The sequence below is a fragment of the Sebastes umbrosus genome, chromosome 5 (genome assembly GCF_015220745.1).
Source record: "Sebastes umbrosus isolate fSebUmb1 chromosome 5, fSebUmb1.pri, whole genome shotgun sequence".
Lineage (NCBI taxonomy): Eukaryota > Metazoa > Chordata > Actinopteri > Perciformes > Sebastidae > Sebastes > Sebastes umbrosus.
This window is the reverse complement of record NC_051273.1, coordinates 5,160,752-5,179,176: the sequence shown is the minus strand read 5'-3', so window position 1 is coordinate 5,179,176 and position 18,425 is coordinate 5,160,752. Positions and strand designations below refer to the sequence as shown.

General features: G+C 38.6%; 2 protein-coding genes and 1 long non-coding RNA gene across 5 annotated transcripts in view; 1 reads left to right on the top strand and 2 right to left on the bottom strand.

Moving 5' to 3' along the window:
• Nucleotides 1–133: 133 nt before the first annotated feature.
• Nucleotides 134–5,851, bottom strand: LOC119488915 (GTP cyclohydrolase 1-like). The gene is made up of 6 exons (XM_037770938.1): nt 4,724–5,851; nt 4,246–4,355; nt 3,990–4,045; nt 3,859–3,890; nt 3,671–3,755; nt 134–2,461 (listed from the first exon to the last, which is right to left on the bottom strand). Exons 1-6 carry the CDS (start codon nt 4,977–4,979, stop codon nt 2,332–2,334), a joined length of 669 nt encoding a protein of 222 aa, XP_037626866.1. The 5' UTR covers nt 4,980–5,851; the 3' UTR covers nt 134–2,331.
• Nucleotides 5,852–10,003: 4,152 nt separating this feature from the next.
• kank3 (KN motif and ankyrin repeat domains 3) overlaps nt 10,004–18,425 on the bottom strand; it is a 33,071-nt gene continuing 24,649 nt past the window's right edge. For both annotated transcript variants that reach the window (XM_037769767.1, XM_037769769.1), the window contains 7 exons: nt 18,192–18,425; nt 17,584–17,674; nt 16,751–16,970; nt 16,234–16,376; nt 13,707–13,907; nt 11,463–11,564; nt 10,004–10,758 (listed from right to left, as the gene is read on the bottom strand). In XM_037769767.1, the coding sequence (XP_037625695.1) occupies nt 10,696–10,758; nt 11,463–11,564; nt 13,707–13,907; nt 16,234–16,376; nt 16,751–16,970; nt 17,584–17,674; nt 18,192–18,425 (1,054 nt within the window). In that variant the 3' untranslated portion in view covers nt 10,004–10,695. The remainder of the gene's footprint in view (nt 10,759–11,462; nt 11,565–13,706; nt 13,908–16,233; nt 16,377–16,750; nt 16,971–17,583; nt 17,675–18,191) is intronic.
• On the top strand, nt 11,254–13,747 carry LOC119488268. 2 transcript variants are annotated; one of them, XR_005206918.1, is made up of 4 exons: nt 11,254–11,310; nt 12,773–13,057; nt 13,231–13,382; nt 13,494–13,747. It is a non-coding gene; the product is annotated as an uncharacterized LOC119488268 (long non-coding RNA). The 2 variants fall into 2 exon arrangements; XR_005206917.1 differs by having other exon boundaries at nt 13,242–13,382; nt 13,494–13,745.

Below are 18,425 nucleotides of genomic sequence, written 5' to 3'. Positions count from 1 at the left end.
TTCTCATAATTCCTGTATGTTGGTGGGTCTGTGAGGCAATGCAGGTTAGATGGGCTCATGCTGTATCTTAAATTATTTTAAATTTTTCCTTTTTCTTTCCATAAATATAAACACATGTTATTTTTATAATATTCAAATGTTTAGAAAAATATTCTGAAATTACAAAATCATTATCAAAAGGATACTTTTAGATAGTATTTACATTAATATTAGAATTTGACCATTTTTAAACAATATTTGTAACAAAACATAAAGAGGAGGAAAGTAGAGAATGAATTTAATTTAATTTTCCACCTCATTAAACACAAAAGATCGTCTCATCTCTAACCGGGGATGGATGGATCCTCTGGTTTCAGTATGTAATGGCAGTATACTATATCTTATCTTAGTTATGTTTTACTTTAAATGTGATTATACTTCACATCTACATTTATAACAGATTGTGTCTTTGGTTATCTCATAATTACGGATTTTGTTTACAGAGGATTTGGTTACATTATCTCTCTGCAGTGCTGGTCTTCAACAGCTGTTGAGTAAATGCTCCCAATGCGGTGGTGACTAAGAAATCACATTTAATGGCATGATAATTAGATGTAAAGAGGTTAGAAATGTTGTGTTTCCCCAATCCTACTTAGCAAGCATGTAAATACCTTATGCATGTGTCTTTCCGTGTCTTGCAGTTTAAAATGATGCCATGATGTTACTTTGTGTTCCCTCACTTTTATAGTACCAGTCGTACTATACATTTGTCAGCATAAATGTACTTACCTTGTCAGGCAGGGATAAGAAACCATGTGTATTAATGTACAGATTGAATACCGTAGAGAATAACTGATACCTTCCAAAAACCTGCATGTTTTACCCTTGAGATGAGGCTACTGGTGCTTTTTGAAAATGGGTGTTTCTGTTTTAAATTGTTGATGCCTCTGTTTTGATGTGATTATATATGTGTTATATATGACACTTTGTAGTGATTCTTGTGATGTTAAATGAAATTGGGTGATTGAATGCTTCAATGTTTTAAAACTTATTTAAACAATGATCCATTGTAAAACCTAAATGCTATAGGATTACACAGTACAATGTACTACCACTGCCATGTATGACCCCATAAGGGGCATAAAATACCAGCTAGAATAACAAAGACATTGTCCTTTTTAAAACAAAGAATAAGGATAAGCATAGACAAAAATAAGAAGAGCTTCATGTTTTATTTTAAATGTAGATTTGCATTGGGAAGCCATTACATTTCACCTGATCACAATTATTTTGCATAATCGTTGGATTCCACAATCAAGTGAATCTCAAAGCCAAAAGTGAAAAAAAAAACATGGTAAAAGAGAGATCTAACTGCTGTTAGTCAGGTTTTTCTGTTTCAGCTCATATGAGACTGTATTTGTTGCTTACAGTACGACACAAGATGATGACAGAGAGGTGCCAATATGAGGTATCTTGATTTAAAGCGGAGAGCATCCGCTACAGGTGCAGCAGTGAGTTTGACAGGTGTGGGGAAAGTTATGCTGGAGTTGTCGCTTCCGTCCAGCTTTTCTACATGTCTGGATGGAAACGTAGCGTAAGTCCTGTCAGGAGGAGTTCGTAGTGTAGCGAGTGTGTGGTCGAGCGAGAGAGCAAATAACGGTGGATGCGATTGGAGCAGAGAAGAAATTAGCAGTTAAGTTGTTTAGTAGTAAATGTACAGTGTAACCTAGAAGTGAGCATCAACTTTGGCCCTGGAGACAAAACAAAGATTCCCCCGTGCCTCCCGACCTCGGTCTGAAAGCTGAAGCAGGAACGGTTAACACAGGATTTGTGTTTTCCCCATTGCATATCAACTTTTGAAAATAAAATCAAGCCTCCTTCTAAATGAATTAATTGTCTTGAACCACTTTTTCGTTGCATTAGGTCGGCCTACACAACAGTTTTAGAACAAGCTATTTAGAATAAATATGTGCAGCAGAGCGAGAGGTGAGACACTGTTTGAGCAAACTACTTGAAGATTAATCTCCTTTGCCGATGATCGCATCATTTCTATGAGCATTTAAATTAACAACATGGATGTAGTTTAGTGCAAAGCCAAACACAACAACACTGCTGTGTGGCATACAATGAACAGAAATACACAAGTAAACAGTTAATCACAGTTATTTGTATAACAATTAATCGTCAACTAAAAATTCCTGATTGTGACAGCCCCACAAAAACGTAAGCTTGAGAATGGTCACCACCAACGCCGTGAACGACAGTAATTCGCTGATATTAAAACTGGCAGAGATGCACAAATCAACAGCTGTAAGTTCCCTCTGTTAAAGTGCCTACTGACGTAAAAACTATTCACTTCCTCATTGTGAGGGAGAGGAACTCCTTCCTGGTCGTGGGATCCTCTTGAAATCTTCCCAGCATGACACTTGTAACAGTGCTGGCATTAATCTTCTGCACACCTCTCATCACCATGCACATGTGGCTGAAATACACAAAGGAAGATGTTTAAATACCACAATGATCATTTGCACAGAAACAATTAAATATCAGAAATGAGAGTTAAGACATAAATATAGCTGCTGTCCAAACTATCATCCTAGTTTCATCATCTTTTGGCATCTTTGCATCAGGACTCGGACGATAAGCTTATCTCCTGATTCGATACTTTCACGATACTAGGGAGTCGATATGTATTGCGATTTTTAAGTATTGCGATACGATATTACGATTTATTGCGTTTTGATTAACTTTTTTAACACTAAAACATGGAGAAAAGTTGAATCATACACTTCTCTGGATTTTTACTTTGGAAAATATCTAAATTGACACAGTAAAAATATTTGATTTTGTGTCTGCATGTAGTCAGAGATGAGGTGTAATGTAACAAAGTAATAATTTTTCATTACAGTACTTAAGTATTTTTTGGGAGTATCTATACTTTACTTGATTTTTTATATTTCTGTAAACTTTCACTTTTACTCCATTACATTTCCTAAATAAAATGTATACTTTTACTCCGATACGTTTCCAATAACCATCTTCATTACTCGTTACTATTGCAAGCAAGCAGGTTTGGTGAATCAGTGGTCCTAGCTTGCAAGTTACATCATTCACCTGATGGGCAGGTACAAACAAAGAGCTCTCAAAGCCGTAGTTAAGTTTCGATTTCCGCTCAAGTCCAGAGTCAGATCATGCTTCATGCTACTTTCGACTACGAAGGAAGGAAAAACTGGATTTTGTTCTTAAAATCCTTTAAGTTAGGAAAACCTTGTTTTTCTTCAAGTGTAATGTAGCCTCCATTTTTAAGGTTGTGTACATGTTAAGAAGAGTAAACTTTATAAATCTCAAAATTCTTTTTTATTAATAGTATTTACTTGTACTTTTACTTTCAATACTTAAGTACATGTAATATCAGAAAATTACTTTTGATACTTACGCACAGTAAATATCAAACACTTTAAGACTTTTACTCAAATAATATTCTAATAGGTGACTTTAACTTCTACTGAAGTCATTTTCTGGTTAGATACTTGTACTTTTACTCAAGTGTGGCTTTCAAGTACTTCATCCACCACTGCATGTGCCTCACAACATCAAAGTAGCCATGATAAAAATACACTTACTTGTCCTCCGACAGAGATTAAGATCTAATTCTAATCTAATTTGGAAGAGACAAAAGCTGAACACTCACACAGCCTCAATCACGACTGCTACTCCAGCAGGCTCCAACGCCTCAGAGATGGCTGAAGCAATCTGCTTGGTTAGACGCTCCTGAACTGTGTGAGAAAGTAACACATCACATGTCACACAAACAAGTAAAAGATGAATAACATTACAAAGGAAGATATGTGTATACAGTAGTATAGCAGTTATCTTTACCTTGAAGCCTCCTGCTGTAGATCTCAACAATTCTGTAAAAAAAAGAAAGAGAATGAAAGGTGATGCGTATGCGTACGTATGCGTGCGTATGCGTGCGTATGCGTGCGTACGTGTGTGTTTTAATCACCTACCTCGCAAGCTTACTGAGGCCAACGACTTTCTTGTTTGGGAGGTATGCGATGTGAGCCTGTAATATTTAAACAAAGTATTGTTTATGTATTAGATATGCAATATATATTAAAATACCATCTATTATATTTGTCAGATCAGAACAACAGCATCTACAAATAGTACTTAGACATTAATACTAGCCAGTACATTATTATCAGATATCAATATCTGTTTTGATTTTTCTTAATACATAATTCAGGGATCCTGAATAGTTACCTTGCCAAAGAAGGGCACCAGGTGATGCTCACAGAGAGAAAACAGCTCGATATCCTTGACAATCACTATCTCCTCGTGGTTTTCATCAAAGATTGCATCATTCAAGATATCTGTGGATTAAATGTTAGCTTTACTTTCTGTATTCATACTAGAGACAATTTAAGGACCAAGCATTTAGCAAAAAAAAATAGATAAATATATATATATTATAATTATTATTAATTTATAAATTATTAATATTATATTATTATTATTATTATTATAAATAATATATATATTTATATAATTTATGAGCTTTTAATGTTTCATAAATCAGAAGTCTTCAACATTTGGTGAGGCAGTCATCGAAATGTCCTTATTATTCTTTGCAAAACTAATATGAAAAGTCTTTACATGTGAAAGTACTGAGATTTGAATCAAGTTAGCACTACTGAACGTTTTGTTTTCAACAAGCTAAAGAAAAGAAATCCCTCCTCACCTTGAGTTGTTTCTTTGTAGCCTTTGGTGAGGAACTGCATGGCTTTGGCAGCACGTAGTGGTGTACGTAGAAGTCCCTCCCGGTCGACGTCCTCTCCAAGCTCACTCAGTATGGTGGTATAAGCCTTCTCTACGGCAGACAGCTTGTTGGCATCTGCAGCGTCCTTGGAGTCCTTCTCTTCTCTGCACAAATCATTATGTTTACATATGTACCTGTCAACTACTCCATTCTTCTCTGAGGCATTTTGATACTCCATTCTGGCTCTTCTTTCAGTTAGAGATACTGCAGGATACAGTGAAACAAGTCCAGTGGTATGCTGTTTGCTGTGTGTTCTCAGAGAGGACGTCCTCCGGTTTATATACCCTCATGTTGGGACCTCAGGCTACAGCATCACTGAAGCCTCAAGACACCCATGCAGGAAATGATTACAAGTGAAAAAAAAATTCAGAATTGAGCTTTTGAGTAGGCTTAAACTCTCCATACTGACAAGGTATCTAATCACCACACTAATCAATTCCAAATCCCTCTACAATAAATGCTTGGAACAGCATTTGACTGATCCTGTGATTTGAGTTTAAATACCTTAAAAGTCCCATGCCCTGATTTGAGTTCACAGAAGACTGGTCTCTTGAGTTCTTGGAAAAACCACCACTCACATGCAAGCCTTAACATGCCTTTTAAGCCTTTGTCTACATTGAGCAGTCAAATGAGGTTAAATGAGGTTCAGCTGATGGCTGAAATACAACCCTGGACTATCCCGCATTTAGCATTGTACAAAAGTGGCAGCCACTCAGATTCTCACAGATTTTGGATATAATAGAATTAGCATTAATGATGTAACATAAGGAATAAGATGGAAAACATGAAAGCCTTAGTCTAAAAAAAAAAAAAAAGTTACTAGCTACACTCATAAATTGTCCAGGCAGATACTGACCATTATAAACTTAATGAAGATAAATCGCAGATATCAGTGTTTCTTGTCCGCTGGTAAGTGACAAGAGAAATACCATGTTTGAGGTCATTAGATTACATTTGATACAGCGTCCTCATTACATCGTTAGTCAACTGACAAGTTTATGTTTCAACTCTAAAATGCCCAGCACATATCTAGTAGAGCTGAGACGATACACCTATGCAATTTTTGTTAACTTTTTTAACACTAGACCATGTGAAAAAGTTGAATCATACACTTCTAGGGACTTTTACTTTGGAAAATACCTAAATTGATACAGTAAAAATGTTTTATTTTCTCCATTTTTACCCACTGCTGCTTTAACTTTTGTTTAACCTTTTCTAGATTTCTTACTGTCATGTCATCGTAAGAAGGTCTTGGGTTTTAACCTGGCCCTGCTGGTTGAATTTGAGGTTTTACTATGAGTATTTGTCTGTATGTAAACTGCTCAAACCTTAATCTGGATAAGCGGCCGTAGAATATGGATGGATGTTTGTTTGACTAGTTGTCTATTTGGGGTAAATCTGAATGACATGTGTACTTATCCAGACTGTTAGATTCTTGCCTGAGTTAGAGGTCTATGTGCCCTGCTAGACGGGTTAAACATCACATTAAAAGTGTAAACATCATGCACAGTAACGCACAGTGAAACCTTTGATGTGAAACAATTAGAAATGTCTGACGCAGAGAAGCAAATGGAATAAAGGTCTGCCAGTATAATTCACTGATACCATCGTCCACATGATAGCATGTGTTGCTAGGGATGGGAATTGTTGTTACTTTATTGATGCAGAGTTTGACATCAGATGAATGAGTTTCTGCAATGCGTAACTGTCAGAAAAACATGCTGGCATCCATCAAAGGAATTGATAACCTCATATGCGATTCTGATGGATCCGACCGTTTGAACCGGTTCTCTCCATCTCTATTTGGTGCATAAGCTCAGTCAACTCAGACAACTCTTTGGTATATTGCGTCTTTGTGTGGTGACTGGAAAGATTATCAATTTTGTAAACTTGTTTTCCACAGATTTACATGGCTTTTGCTTCTAAGAATATGAAAACTGATCAGAAACACCACTGAAAAGATATCTGGAGACACTTTGTGTACTTAAACCTGAAATTATGTGTAAGTGAGAAAATGTAATTATTGTTCCGATAATTTCAGCCAATAATTACGTCCGATAGTGCGCACCTCGCGTCGGCTTCACTACGGCGACCGTAAACCAAGCTTTAGCCAGTTTATTGTAAAAGACCTGAACCCTTTCTAAACTCTTTCTAATGTTTTTTCATCCCATACAGTACATGCTTGTCAAAAAGGCAATAAGGTCTGGTATTAATTATTCTACATTAAAAAAGTAAAACAATTTTACAATAAATTTACAGTGTGACAGATTCCGTTCTTCTCAGTTTGTTATTTTCTCCAGTTCTTCCATGCAGATTTGTAAAACTGTGGATTGTTTGCATAGGGAGGATTTGGAAGATTAATATTATCGGTTATCGGTATGGGCAGACCCAGCGCCACATATAAATCCGTGGGCAGGCATTTGATTTCCGTGAGCGGGCCCAATGTAAACATAGGCTAATAGGCGGCGCCAATACTACCTATACGAAGCGTCTGAATTTTTACTGATCTGGAAACGGCACAGGTGAATTCATTGACAGTTAATAGACCTATAGCCTATTTAGCAGCTCAGTGGAAACGTAGCTATTTTCTGGGGTGCTGCCAAAGTGTGGATGCCGTTTCGGACCAGCAGAGTGATACTAGTAAACATGACAACAACAGTGGGGTATACCTGAACCTCTGTAATGGGTCTGGGGGGATCCTTCCCCGGGAATGTTTTTGATAAACAAGCTCGATTATGATGCTTTTTTATGCACTCTGGCACCTACATGTCTTAATCACTGAAACTTTTAAATGTGTACCTCAAAAACAGTTGTTAACTTTACAGATTAATTATGAATTGTGATGTAAAAATCATGTATGCTATGCCATTTCTCCTCTACTGTAACTTATGTCACTCAGCGCTGACCACCAGATCCCCCACACAGACACAGAGTTAGTTTAGAGACCTGCATTCATTTTGATAGGCTGTGTTTCAAGGACTATCTCACATTCAAACACATTACATTTTTGGTGGAGCATCACATCGACTTACAATTAAAATTATATTCAGGGCTACACGCAAAACGCTCCAGCGAGAAAGATGCCGTATTGGCAACACTGTGTGTGTATGTGTGGGTGTCCCACAATAAAAACATGATATTCCATACACACTAATGTCACAAGATAGTTGAATACAAAAGAATGATTTGGATAAAGCACATCTATTAACAACAATAATGATAATAATAAATCCCAACCAAAATATATATATACTGTATATATGATAATAACAATAACAATGCTGATTTCTCCTGAGAGGGCTAAATTCCTGGATGGGCGGGCCGGAGTATCGGCTACAATAAACAGATAATCAGTTATCAGCCCTGAAATCCCATATTGATGCATCTCTACAATTTACAATTTTGAGTCTTGGGTTCACGCGTCATGTCACACTTGAGCATTTTAATCAACACAAGACCGACCTTCACCCTGCTGACTGTCTTGTGTTTCAGAAGAATGATGGTATTTATCCACATCTTTGTAATACGTCAAGATAAACCCCATCTGACAGGGCCAAAACCAAATGTATTAATAATCATGAACTGAGTGGTTACTTTGGTTTTACGGTTTATATTTATTTATTTATTTATTCAATAGTGAATTGTCAGTGTGTCAGTGTGCTGACTTAACTATGACTTACTCCAAACTGCATGTGATTATCATAAAGTGGGCATGTCTGTAAAGGGGAGACTCGTGGGTACCCATAGAACCATTTTCATTCACATATCTTGAGGTCAGAGGTCAAGGGACCCCTTTACAGGAATGCCCACTTTATGATAATCACATGCAGTTTGGGGCAAAAACCATGCAGTTATTTCCATGCAGTATTAGTGTTTTATTTTCGCCTATTCTGAAAGTGGTGTGTTTTAATATTTCTGCATACTGGGGTCCCTAAACAGTCTTGAATTACATAAATTGTATGACTGTAAAGCTGAGACTCTTGTGGACTCAATGAGCCCAACTGTATTCATGTATGATGATGTTAGTCCCCATAAGAGCCATTTCATTGTAGTGAAACCATTTTTTTAAACTTTACCTCTCTGTATAAAATGACCTGTGGTGACCTCTATGATAATCACAGCCTCATGAATTTTTACAGCCACAAACTAGAGACCTAGGGCTTTCAGAGGATGGATGGCTTTGCTAGGTAGATTGACAATAAGAACAGAAGTTCTCGCCATCCAATTGCCGAAAAATGCAGTTCCTGCAGAAATCTGAAAATGTCAAAAGTTTTTGATACTATATTACAGCATGGCTTTTTCTATGGTGTTCCTGAAGGTCTTGGTGTCCTAATGTGGTATTTTGGAGGGATTATTGATCATTTTGATCAATTCTCAAGTGGTATTTAGCACCAAATCTGTGTAACAAGTGGTATCAACCCAAAAAATGTCTGCAACAACTTATGAGACATAATAGAGCATGGGAATGGCCATCATATACTTCTATCATAATGTTCTAAACCCTTATACACTTTTACCATTCATTTTAATTAATGAATTACTTCATGTTAATTTCTGATTTCTGACTATAACAACTTGACACAAAGTGCTGAACTGCATCTCAAATTAATCTTCAGGTTCCCAGCTTTCAGATGATGTACACCACTTCTATGTGACATCTACTGTTGACCCGCCTGAACGGAGAGGGGGGCGGAGGTCGGCGCTCTCCGAGTGCCATTCTAGTTACTTTGTGGATTAGGATTATTAATAAAAAAAAAAGGATCAACATATAAATTATGATGTAAAATAAGATTTTATCAATTTTCTGAGATAAATTCACAATCTATAAATGATGTACACATTAATGCATTAATACTTAGGATTCAATAATATGATATACATTATTCTGAAATGGACCATCTTTTACTTTTGCTACTTTAAGTATATCTTTACGTTAATGCTCTTGTACTTTTACTTAAGTATATTTTTTAATGCAGGCCTTTTACTTGTAACAGAGTATTTCAACACTGTGGTATTGATATTTTTTAGAAAGCCCAAACTAACTAAATTATCCAGCACATAAGAACACTGTATTTGGAAGAGAGAGATTTCAGAACACAGTTTAATGTAGTCTTTGTGAACTCCAACTTCACTTATTGTAAAAAACAGTTTATCATTTAAAAACATGTTTGTAATGCTTGAAGCAGAAAAAACTACTTTCCATCAACTTTTATGTAAATATGTTTATTTCAGACATGAATATATATATATATATAAACGTATATATTTATATGAACATACAATGCACAGACACTTAGTGCAGACTATGAAGGTGAAGAGGTTCACAGATCAGTTAACCAAGGCAGGACAGAAAGAGAAGACCTGAGGGCAACACACACCGGCTGTATCGTTGTGTCATGTGATGTCTAACGTACACACCGGACACAGACAGAAGTAGTCAAGATAGTGTAACAAGGAAGTGCCAAACCCTTTTCTGCAGCGTCGTCACCAGGCGCATATTGTGATGTCAGTGCGTGGGCTTTCATGGAAAATTATGGGTGCAAAAGAAGTTTTTTTTATACATGCACATTATCCCACCGGTGTGTGTTGTCCTTAACAGTAAAAATATTAGTGGAGTGCAAATAATAAATGTAAAGGTCTCGTCTCCTGTCACAGAAACAACAAGAACCGGAGACCTCATTTAGACGTGCTAAGAGCTCATATTAGTCAAGTATATTATATAACCATTCACGACATTTATGGAAAAATAATATTCTCATATTAACAATACTTATAAATGCAGGGCATATGGCAATATATAAATACATTTATATTTAAGTAAATTCCAGTGGAGCTTTTCACAGCTCAGATCCAGTCTGCTGGTCTGTCTGTCTACATGGGCGGCCATGAGGCTTTCAGTCTGAAGGCCAGGACTTGTGGGAGCTGGTGGGGCTCCTCGGCTGGGCACTTGGACTTCCCTGAAAGACATTAAACATTAAGTTAATTAATCATTCTGCAAGGGATTATATTTTTGAACAGTTTAGAGCCATTAAATCTTGAAGCAAAGGCTCCTTCATTGTGTTATGATGTTTTACAAATTGTATTTGCATTGTAAGTTTAGATTAATTTAATGGAAACATTTTAGTATGAAGTAATAATTAAAATATTTAGAAAACACAAACACGACTGTAGGGGGCAGCAGTGCTCCTTCAGTCCGTGCTGCCCACACCCAAACTAAAGCTTGGAGCTCTGCCGAGGAACTGATCCGACCTACTTTAAATACAACAGACATTGCTCACTGTACAGTTATGTTGTGAGTGTGACCTGCACTGACTTCAGCCTGCTCAAATGCCATTTCCCAACAGATCTAAAGCTGGTGGCTTTCAAACCTTTCAGCTTGTGAAACCAAAAATGATCCAAAAAAGTTAACTCTTGACTCTTAATATTGATATTTTCTTTCTTTCTAGGCTGTTAAAATGTGATAAAAACTGAACCAGACAAGAGTCCATTACTTTGCATATTGCTGGAAGGTAGGCCACATTTTGAACTCTACTTCAGTCTGTAACTTTGTTTTTGTAGTTCTCTTACATGTGTCCTTTTACAAGTGTGACTACCCCATCTCCTCAGAGGAGGAGGAGGAGGAGGAGGAGGAGGAAGCGGGTGGGTGGGAAGGAGGACTCACCACAGCAGGCTGGGTCTTAGCATAGTTCATATGGGCGTAGAGCAGCACAGCTGTGTCGTTGTGGGATGCCTCCAGTGCGATGGACAGAGCATTGCTGCCATCCTACAGACAGAAGAGAGAGGGAGAAACAGATACAGTAGGAGGGCAGAGAGAGTAAAAGTGAGTTTAATGACCCTTAAAACACGAGATAACCGTGAAGTTTACAGGTTGAGACGGACCATGTGATCCACATTACACCCTGTTGTTACTTTTTTCCAGACTGTGCCTCTGTCTGGGTGGGTTACATCACTCTTGTGATGGACGTTGGGGCAACTCCCATCAGTAAAGCCTTCATGCATCCTTGATTGGCCAGTAAACAACCACAACATTCATCCGTCCTGCATGCTCAGCATTTCTTTGATGTAATACAAGTGATCCTTATCGAAATGTTTGTTCATGTTATGTGTTTATGTAATATCGGCAGATACATTATCGGATTTTTTTTTTTAAACTTTAATATTGATATCAGTAGTGAGAGGAACTGGTGGGAGAATAAATCCTGGATAACTGCAGCTTGTACTCATTTAAGGTACACGCACAACCGACTAAATCACACACATGAGCAAACATTATAGCGTAGTGTAATAGACGCATTCATTGAAGCCGTTGAACTGTTTTGTCTATTTGACGTTCAACAGGTTGGCACATAGTTTTCGTCCGTGGCACTTTTCGCCCACTGTAGCTACAACTTAGTGAGAAACCGTAACGCTTCCAAACGAGGGATCTAAATGATATTATTACAAGGCGTTGTTGAATATTCAATTCTGATTGGTCAATCACGGCGTTCTACGGTCTGTTATTACTTCATAGCAGACCGTTGCTATAGGCACGGTTCTGAGTCGGACTCTGGCGGACCGTTTTTGTGTCAGATTATTGATTTCTTAAGTAAGTAGCAGTGTAATAAGAGGGATAATGTACAGCTAGCAGGTCATTGTTGTGAAATAAACCCCTTCAGGGCGATGCATTATTTCACAACAATGACCGGCTCGCTGTACATTATCACTTACTTTAGGATTCTGCCTGTTTCTCATTTGCGTTTACCGTATGAGCTATACATCCAGGGGCTAACCCAACTAGCATAGTCTAGCTAACAAGCTGTCCAGGTAGCACTCTCACACTCACATCTAAGACGTAGACATAATTGAAAGTATTAAACGAATTTATTTCGGACAAGTTGTATACCCACTCTAGTTAAAAGAATGCACAACATGAAAATCTAACTAACCACCGGTCTTACAGTCATGGTTTGTCATGCTGTTCTGTGTTTTCAGAGGACAGTGGACGTGGGGGCTTTTCCAAATGTTTTCCATCCCCCCCAGTATCCACCTCTCTGTCCAGCTGTGCTGCACTGAAACTCAATCCAGGAGCTGCCTGCACTGAATGGCCAACTCATTCAAGGCCCAGATGTGAATGCTCAAATAACTGTCTGCCTGGCTTCTCTTCAAGCATCCAGACCAATCCTCTGTGAAATCACTTTAAAACACATCGCTGGGCTGATTAACAAAAAACAAAGCAAGAGACGTCACAAGCAGCAAGGAGAAGAGTTTTGTTCCAGGGTAAGATTTCTGCTATTTGAGAAATGTTCCCACTGACAAACTGATGAACTAAATCTACAACGATTTGATACATAATAAAAGTCAGCTGGTTGACAAAATGATAAATCTTGAATAGATTCTTCAGAGTTTAAAAGTAATCACTAATGGACTTTTTCCAACTTTCTTGTTTTTAGGAAACGAACAGTGCCTGCTGACTTGTGAATGGGTCATGTGGTGAAGTAGGCAGAGGACTCGTGCAAGAGCCAGCGGGCATTGCGTCTGAAATCTGCAAGTCTGCAGTTGTGAACAGAGGAGTTGTGGGTTTTTAATTCATCCCTCGAGGCTTGTGAGTAGCCCAGTGATTGTGTTTCCTGTAAACAGAACTGATTTCAGTCGAAGGCTAATGAAATTAATCTGATCATGGCTCTTTATCTCTCAACCTATCTTGCTAAAGAAGAAAAACAAGAAAGAAAAGAAGCAGAAAAAGAGGTGACAAGGAACAAGGAAACGGCAGAGACCAGTTTCCCATGAGGAGCCGTTTCCTGAGCACAGATTAAGCTGAATCCCAGACGAGAAAGTGCTCAGATGTTTTCAGCAACAGTTGGCCTCGTCTGTAAGCTCAGGGTAAGTTACTTCAAGTTTCCCTCAATGCTAAATGTGAATGCCTTACATTATCAACAATGGATATGTCGCAACCAGGCTGTTCCAGGAGCAGTTTGACAATCTCAGCACGACCATGTTCGCTGGCACACATCAGAGCCGTGGATCCTTCGTCGTCCTGCACGTTAACGTCCGCGCCACACTCCAGCAGCGCCCGCACCATCTCCTGACGACCGTGGCTAACAGCTAGCATCAACGCTGTCTGGCCCGCCTGCAAAGGTAAAGAATTAGAAATGTAATTTCTTCCTAGGAGAATAATGTTTTTTAGAGCTTTTCATATCGCTTAGCATATTTATTAAGTGATGAGAACATTTTCACCATTTACAACTTGAGAAATAGTGCCAAAAAAAAAGTCCCAACAACGCTGACTTACTGATAAAACGCCTATTGCATTTTCTCTCTCCTCGCAGCTCCCTGCTCAAAGCTAAATGTAGTCTTAAATACAACGTGGAGATTAAGGGCACTTTCACAAGCCATAGTCCGTATGGCTAGTCCGAATGAGAGTGAAATTTACACTTTTGTTTTATTTTCTATTTAGTCACTTTGACTCAACACTGATCTGCTCCAGTTTATCTCCGATGACTTTATAAAAGACACTATTATTGTGAACTTTATTGAGCAGATTCTGTATGTTCTCTTCAGCCTAGATGTCAAGTAAACATCAGACTGCTTCAAAAGTCAGGTCAGTCCTCTCCCTTCCTTACAACTCCCTCCTCTCTCCTTACAACTCCCTCCTCTCACCTCCCACCTCTCTGCTCATACCGAACTATGTTTATTGACCTAATTAATTATGTTTGTAACCTCAGAGGTATCTGGTGATTGCCACGTAAACTTCTCTGCAGAGTTGTCTCGGCTTTATTCTGTGTTAATAAAATCCATCAGATCCACAAGCTCAGTCCATCTGTGTTTTTGCTCCTTATCTGTCTCCATATCTCCACTACACCTCCTCTCACCTCCCTCCTCTCACCTCTCTCCTTACAGCTCCCTACTCTACGCTGCCTCCTCTCTACTCTACACTGTCTCCTCTAACCTCCCTCCTCTCTCCTTGTAGCTCCCTCCTCTCACCTCTCTCCTTACAGCTCCCACCTCCCTCCTCTCAGCTCATAGCTCTCTTGCCTCTCGAAAATGGTTACTAAAGACCTTTTAGCAACGCATAAGGGAATATTTAAGTAGCTAAGGGCAAGCATTTAGAGATCAAAGGGTTTTCCCCTACTACATCCTAAAAGGAAAATCTTATGGGGATTTTATGCAACTGGAAAATTTAAGGGCAACCTTAGCATAAGTGGTTTTATGCACCCGGGCACAGATTCTAAAAGTGCATTGCATGCTTGTTTTGTTCCCCACAGCAACAATAACAAGCACCAGTAATTGAATTTATAGCATCACTGTCTATTAATTCAGAGTCCTGTGACTTGGCAGTGTGAGAGCCTGTCAGGCGCTGTGTTCAAACACATACACTACACAACCTCATTAGATCAAGCAAGGAGATAAAACCACATAAAAGTCAACAGATTCTCACCAATGTGTCACGTTAGGCTACACATTTCACTAACCCAATCTATCCTGTAACCAATTATTCATCTGGCTCTGAATGCAGTACTTCATAACAACACAGGAAATGCTCTTTTAACACTTCCCCCACATTGACGTAAACAGGGAACAAAGACAGCTTTCATCCCCTGAACACTTTTCTTTACTTTCACTCAAACTAGCAAGAAGGAATCAAGTAGATATTCATTTAAAACTAGTTTCTGTTTTGACTAGGCTAAAACATAATTAAGTCATATTGAACTTCTTTGATTGTTTGTGTTGTTGCTAATGTTTTTAATGTTTGAATGTCACACACTATAAAGCAGCAGGGAAAAGCCAAGTTTACCTACAGCAAAGGAATGCTGTTAACTCTGTCTATCCAATGTAATGCTAGTAACAGATCAAGTTAGTGACTCATTCACCTCATTTACACTCCTATTTGGTTTAAATCAGATTAAATTTAACAAAGCCAGCTGAGCCAGGCTTGACTCTTAAGCAATAAACTGCTTCAGGCTGTTAGAGCTGACTACAGACTCACAGTAAGTCTTTGTGTTCTTGTTTTTGCACACATGTTGGTTATTTACACTTCTCAGGTGATATCTTTTTAAGTAGAGAACTGGCTGAGAACCGGGTGCATAAAACCGCTTAGGCTAAGGTTGCCCTTACATTTTCCAGTTGCATGAAATCCCCTTGAGGATTTTCTTAAGATGTTGTAAGGGAAAACCCTTTGATCTGTAAGTATTTGCCCTTAGCTTCTTAAGTACTCTCTTATGCGTTGCTAGAAGGCCCTTCGTAACCTTTTTAAATGGAAAACTAGTCACAAGTCTTTCAGCTGTTACAAGTGAACTTAACTCACGATACGCACATGAGCAGAGTGACTGCAGTAAACTGACTGTGGGAACACTGAAGGACTAACAGAAACTGTCCACAAGCAGTATTTCCCAGTACTAGACAACAATTGTGTGTGTTGTTTACTCCTGAACTGTGATGAACTGATGATGACTTGCCTGGCTGGCCTTGGCGTTGACATTGCCCTGACTGAAGAGCCTCTTGACCACAGCCATGTCGTCCTCTTCCTTCACAGTAGAGAGAGCAGCCAGCATGATGGCCGTGTAGCCCGCCTTGTTCTGCTTATCCACACTGCACACACCTGCAGGGATCACATGCTTTAGTTAGGGCACAGATATATAGAACACATCGCTACTTACATATAAATGTACACACATTTACACTCAGTTGCCAGATTATTAGGTATACCCATAGATATGGAACGGTTTATTATAAAGTTTATTTATAAACATTTTTTTTTATAAAACTGTTTAATATCTATGGGTATACCTAGCTAAAACTAATGCAGTCTAAAACTTGACCGCGCGTTACCGCAATATCTTTGCATTGACTGGCAGACCTGGGGTCCCAAGACGTAAGGTCCGCAGTTGGACCTTTATCGAATAATTGGTTGGATTATTAACTGGATTTGACATTTTATGGTGTAGTGTGGATTATTCTCAGAAGGTCACTGACCTGTGTCCAGCAGCAGCCCCACCACACCGAAGTTGGAGTGGGAGACACTGTAGTGAAGAGCTGTGTTGCCGTTGCCGTCGGTCATGTTGACTACGTGCTCCAGCAGCACTGACGACACCTCAGAGAACGCCATCAAGTAGTCTGAGACCCGTGGAGGCTGAGCCATCTTGGCGCTGGAGATACGGAACCACTCGAGCTGGACGGTGTGGGTGCTGGAGAGCTGAGGGCGAGGGTGGGAAGTCATATATAAACTATATGTGTACATTACACACATACACAGCATCTGAAACATATTTATCTCAGCAGGTAGAAAATAATAAAACTATTTTACTCAGTGGAAAGTAACTTAACTACATTTCGTCAGGTACCGTTCTTAAAGTGGCAGTAGGCCTCTATTTCTACACTGTAGTATTGTTACTTTTACTTAAGTAAAATATCAGAATTCTTCTTCCACCACTGTTTTTACTAGTGCTAGTTTCTCACACATTATCTCATAATTTAGTGAAATTAAAAACAATTGTGTGTAAACGGTATTTAGCCTGACATCTCACTGAATGTCAAGGGAAATCCTTTTTTACCATCTGTTGTTAAACTCAACAATGATCCAGTTCCTGAGCCTTTTCTCAGTCTACACTCCTCTGTTATTGTAACATGAAGCTCCTATTGTTTATAATTTATGTTTGCTAGTGCTAAAAATATACCATAACATTAAAATACAGTAGCTTTCATCAACTTTAAGTAAATACGATTTTGCATTATTCCAAAAATGCAGTGGTGAAGTTAAATGTGTAACTCAGTGATAAAATGGTTTGAAGAAGCATGCAGGGACGCACCACTTCCTTACTCTTCAGTGTTGTGATGTCATCGTTCAGGTGGTTCTTCACAATGAGGCACGCTTCACGCATCTTTGAGCTCAGCTCAAACCTGTTGAGATGAAACACAAAACAATTAACTGCTTTCTGTACATAATTTCTCTTTCTCTGCATTATAGAAAAAATAGCAGCGAGCACGTCTCCGAATCTTGAACAGTATTGGGTGCCAGGTATTAATAAGAACAGAAGAAACTAATCACCGGCACTCACAGATAAAGGGTCTTTTTTAGTTTATTCTGGGCAAACAAACAAACGCGTTTCAGCTATAAGCCGTCATCAGCGTGACGCTAAAAAAGACCCTTTATCTGTGAGTGCCTATGATTTGTTTCTTTCTTTCTCTGCATTACAGTTGTATGTGAATCGTACTATACATGTGTTAATACAATGTATGTACTTTATATTTAAATGAGAGGACTTGCTCTTTGTCATCCAACAAGATTTGGTAGCATTCGTATTCACAGCACTAAAACAGCATTAACCCATTTCCTGTAGGCTTCCCAGTTCTGAAACTGCATTAATCAATTTAGCAACTTACAAAATGTATTATTTCATACTAAGTAACAACGTACTTCTCTTTCACAGCATCACATGAATAATTTGTGGCTCTCAGGCTTTCCTCATCAGTGTCACTCTCGTCCAGGTTGACGTTTCTTTCCTCCTCTGATGTTTCGTCCTCCAGAGCCGCCTCGTCCTCCTCTGTACTGTCCACCTCGCCTTCTCCACTTTCTCCAGAAGAGCTTCCATCTTCCTCTTCTTCTTCCTCCTCCTCTTCTTCTTCTTCTTCACTGGATGTAGATTCATAC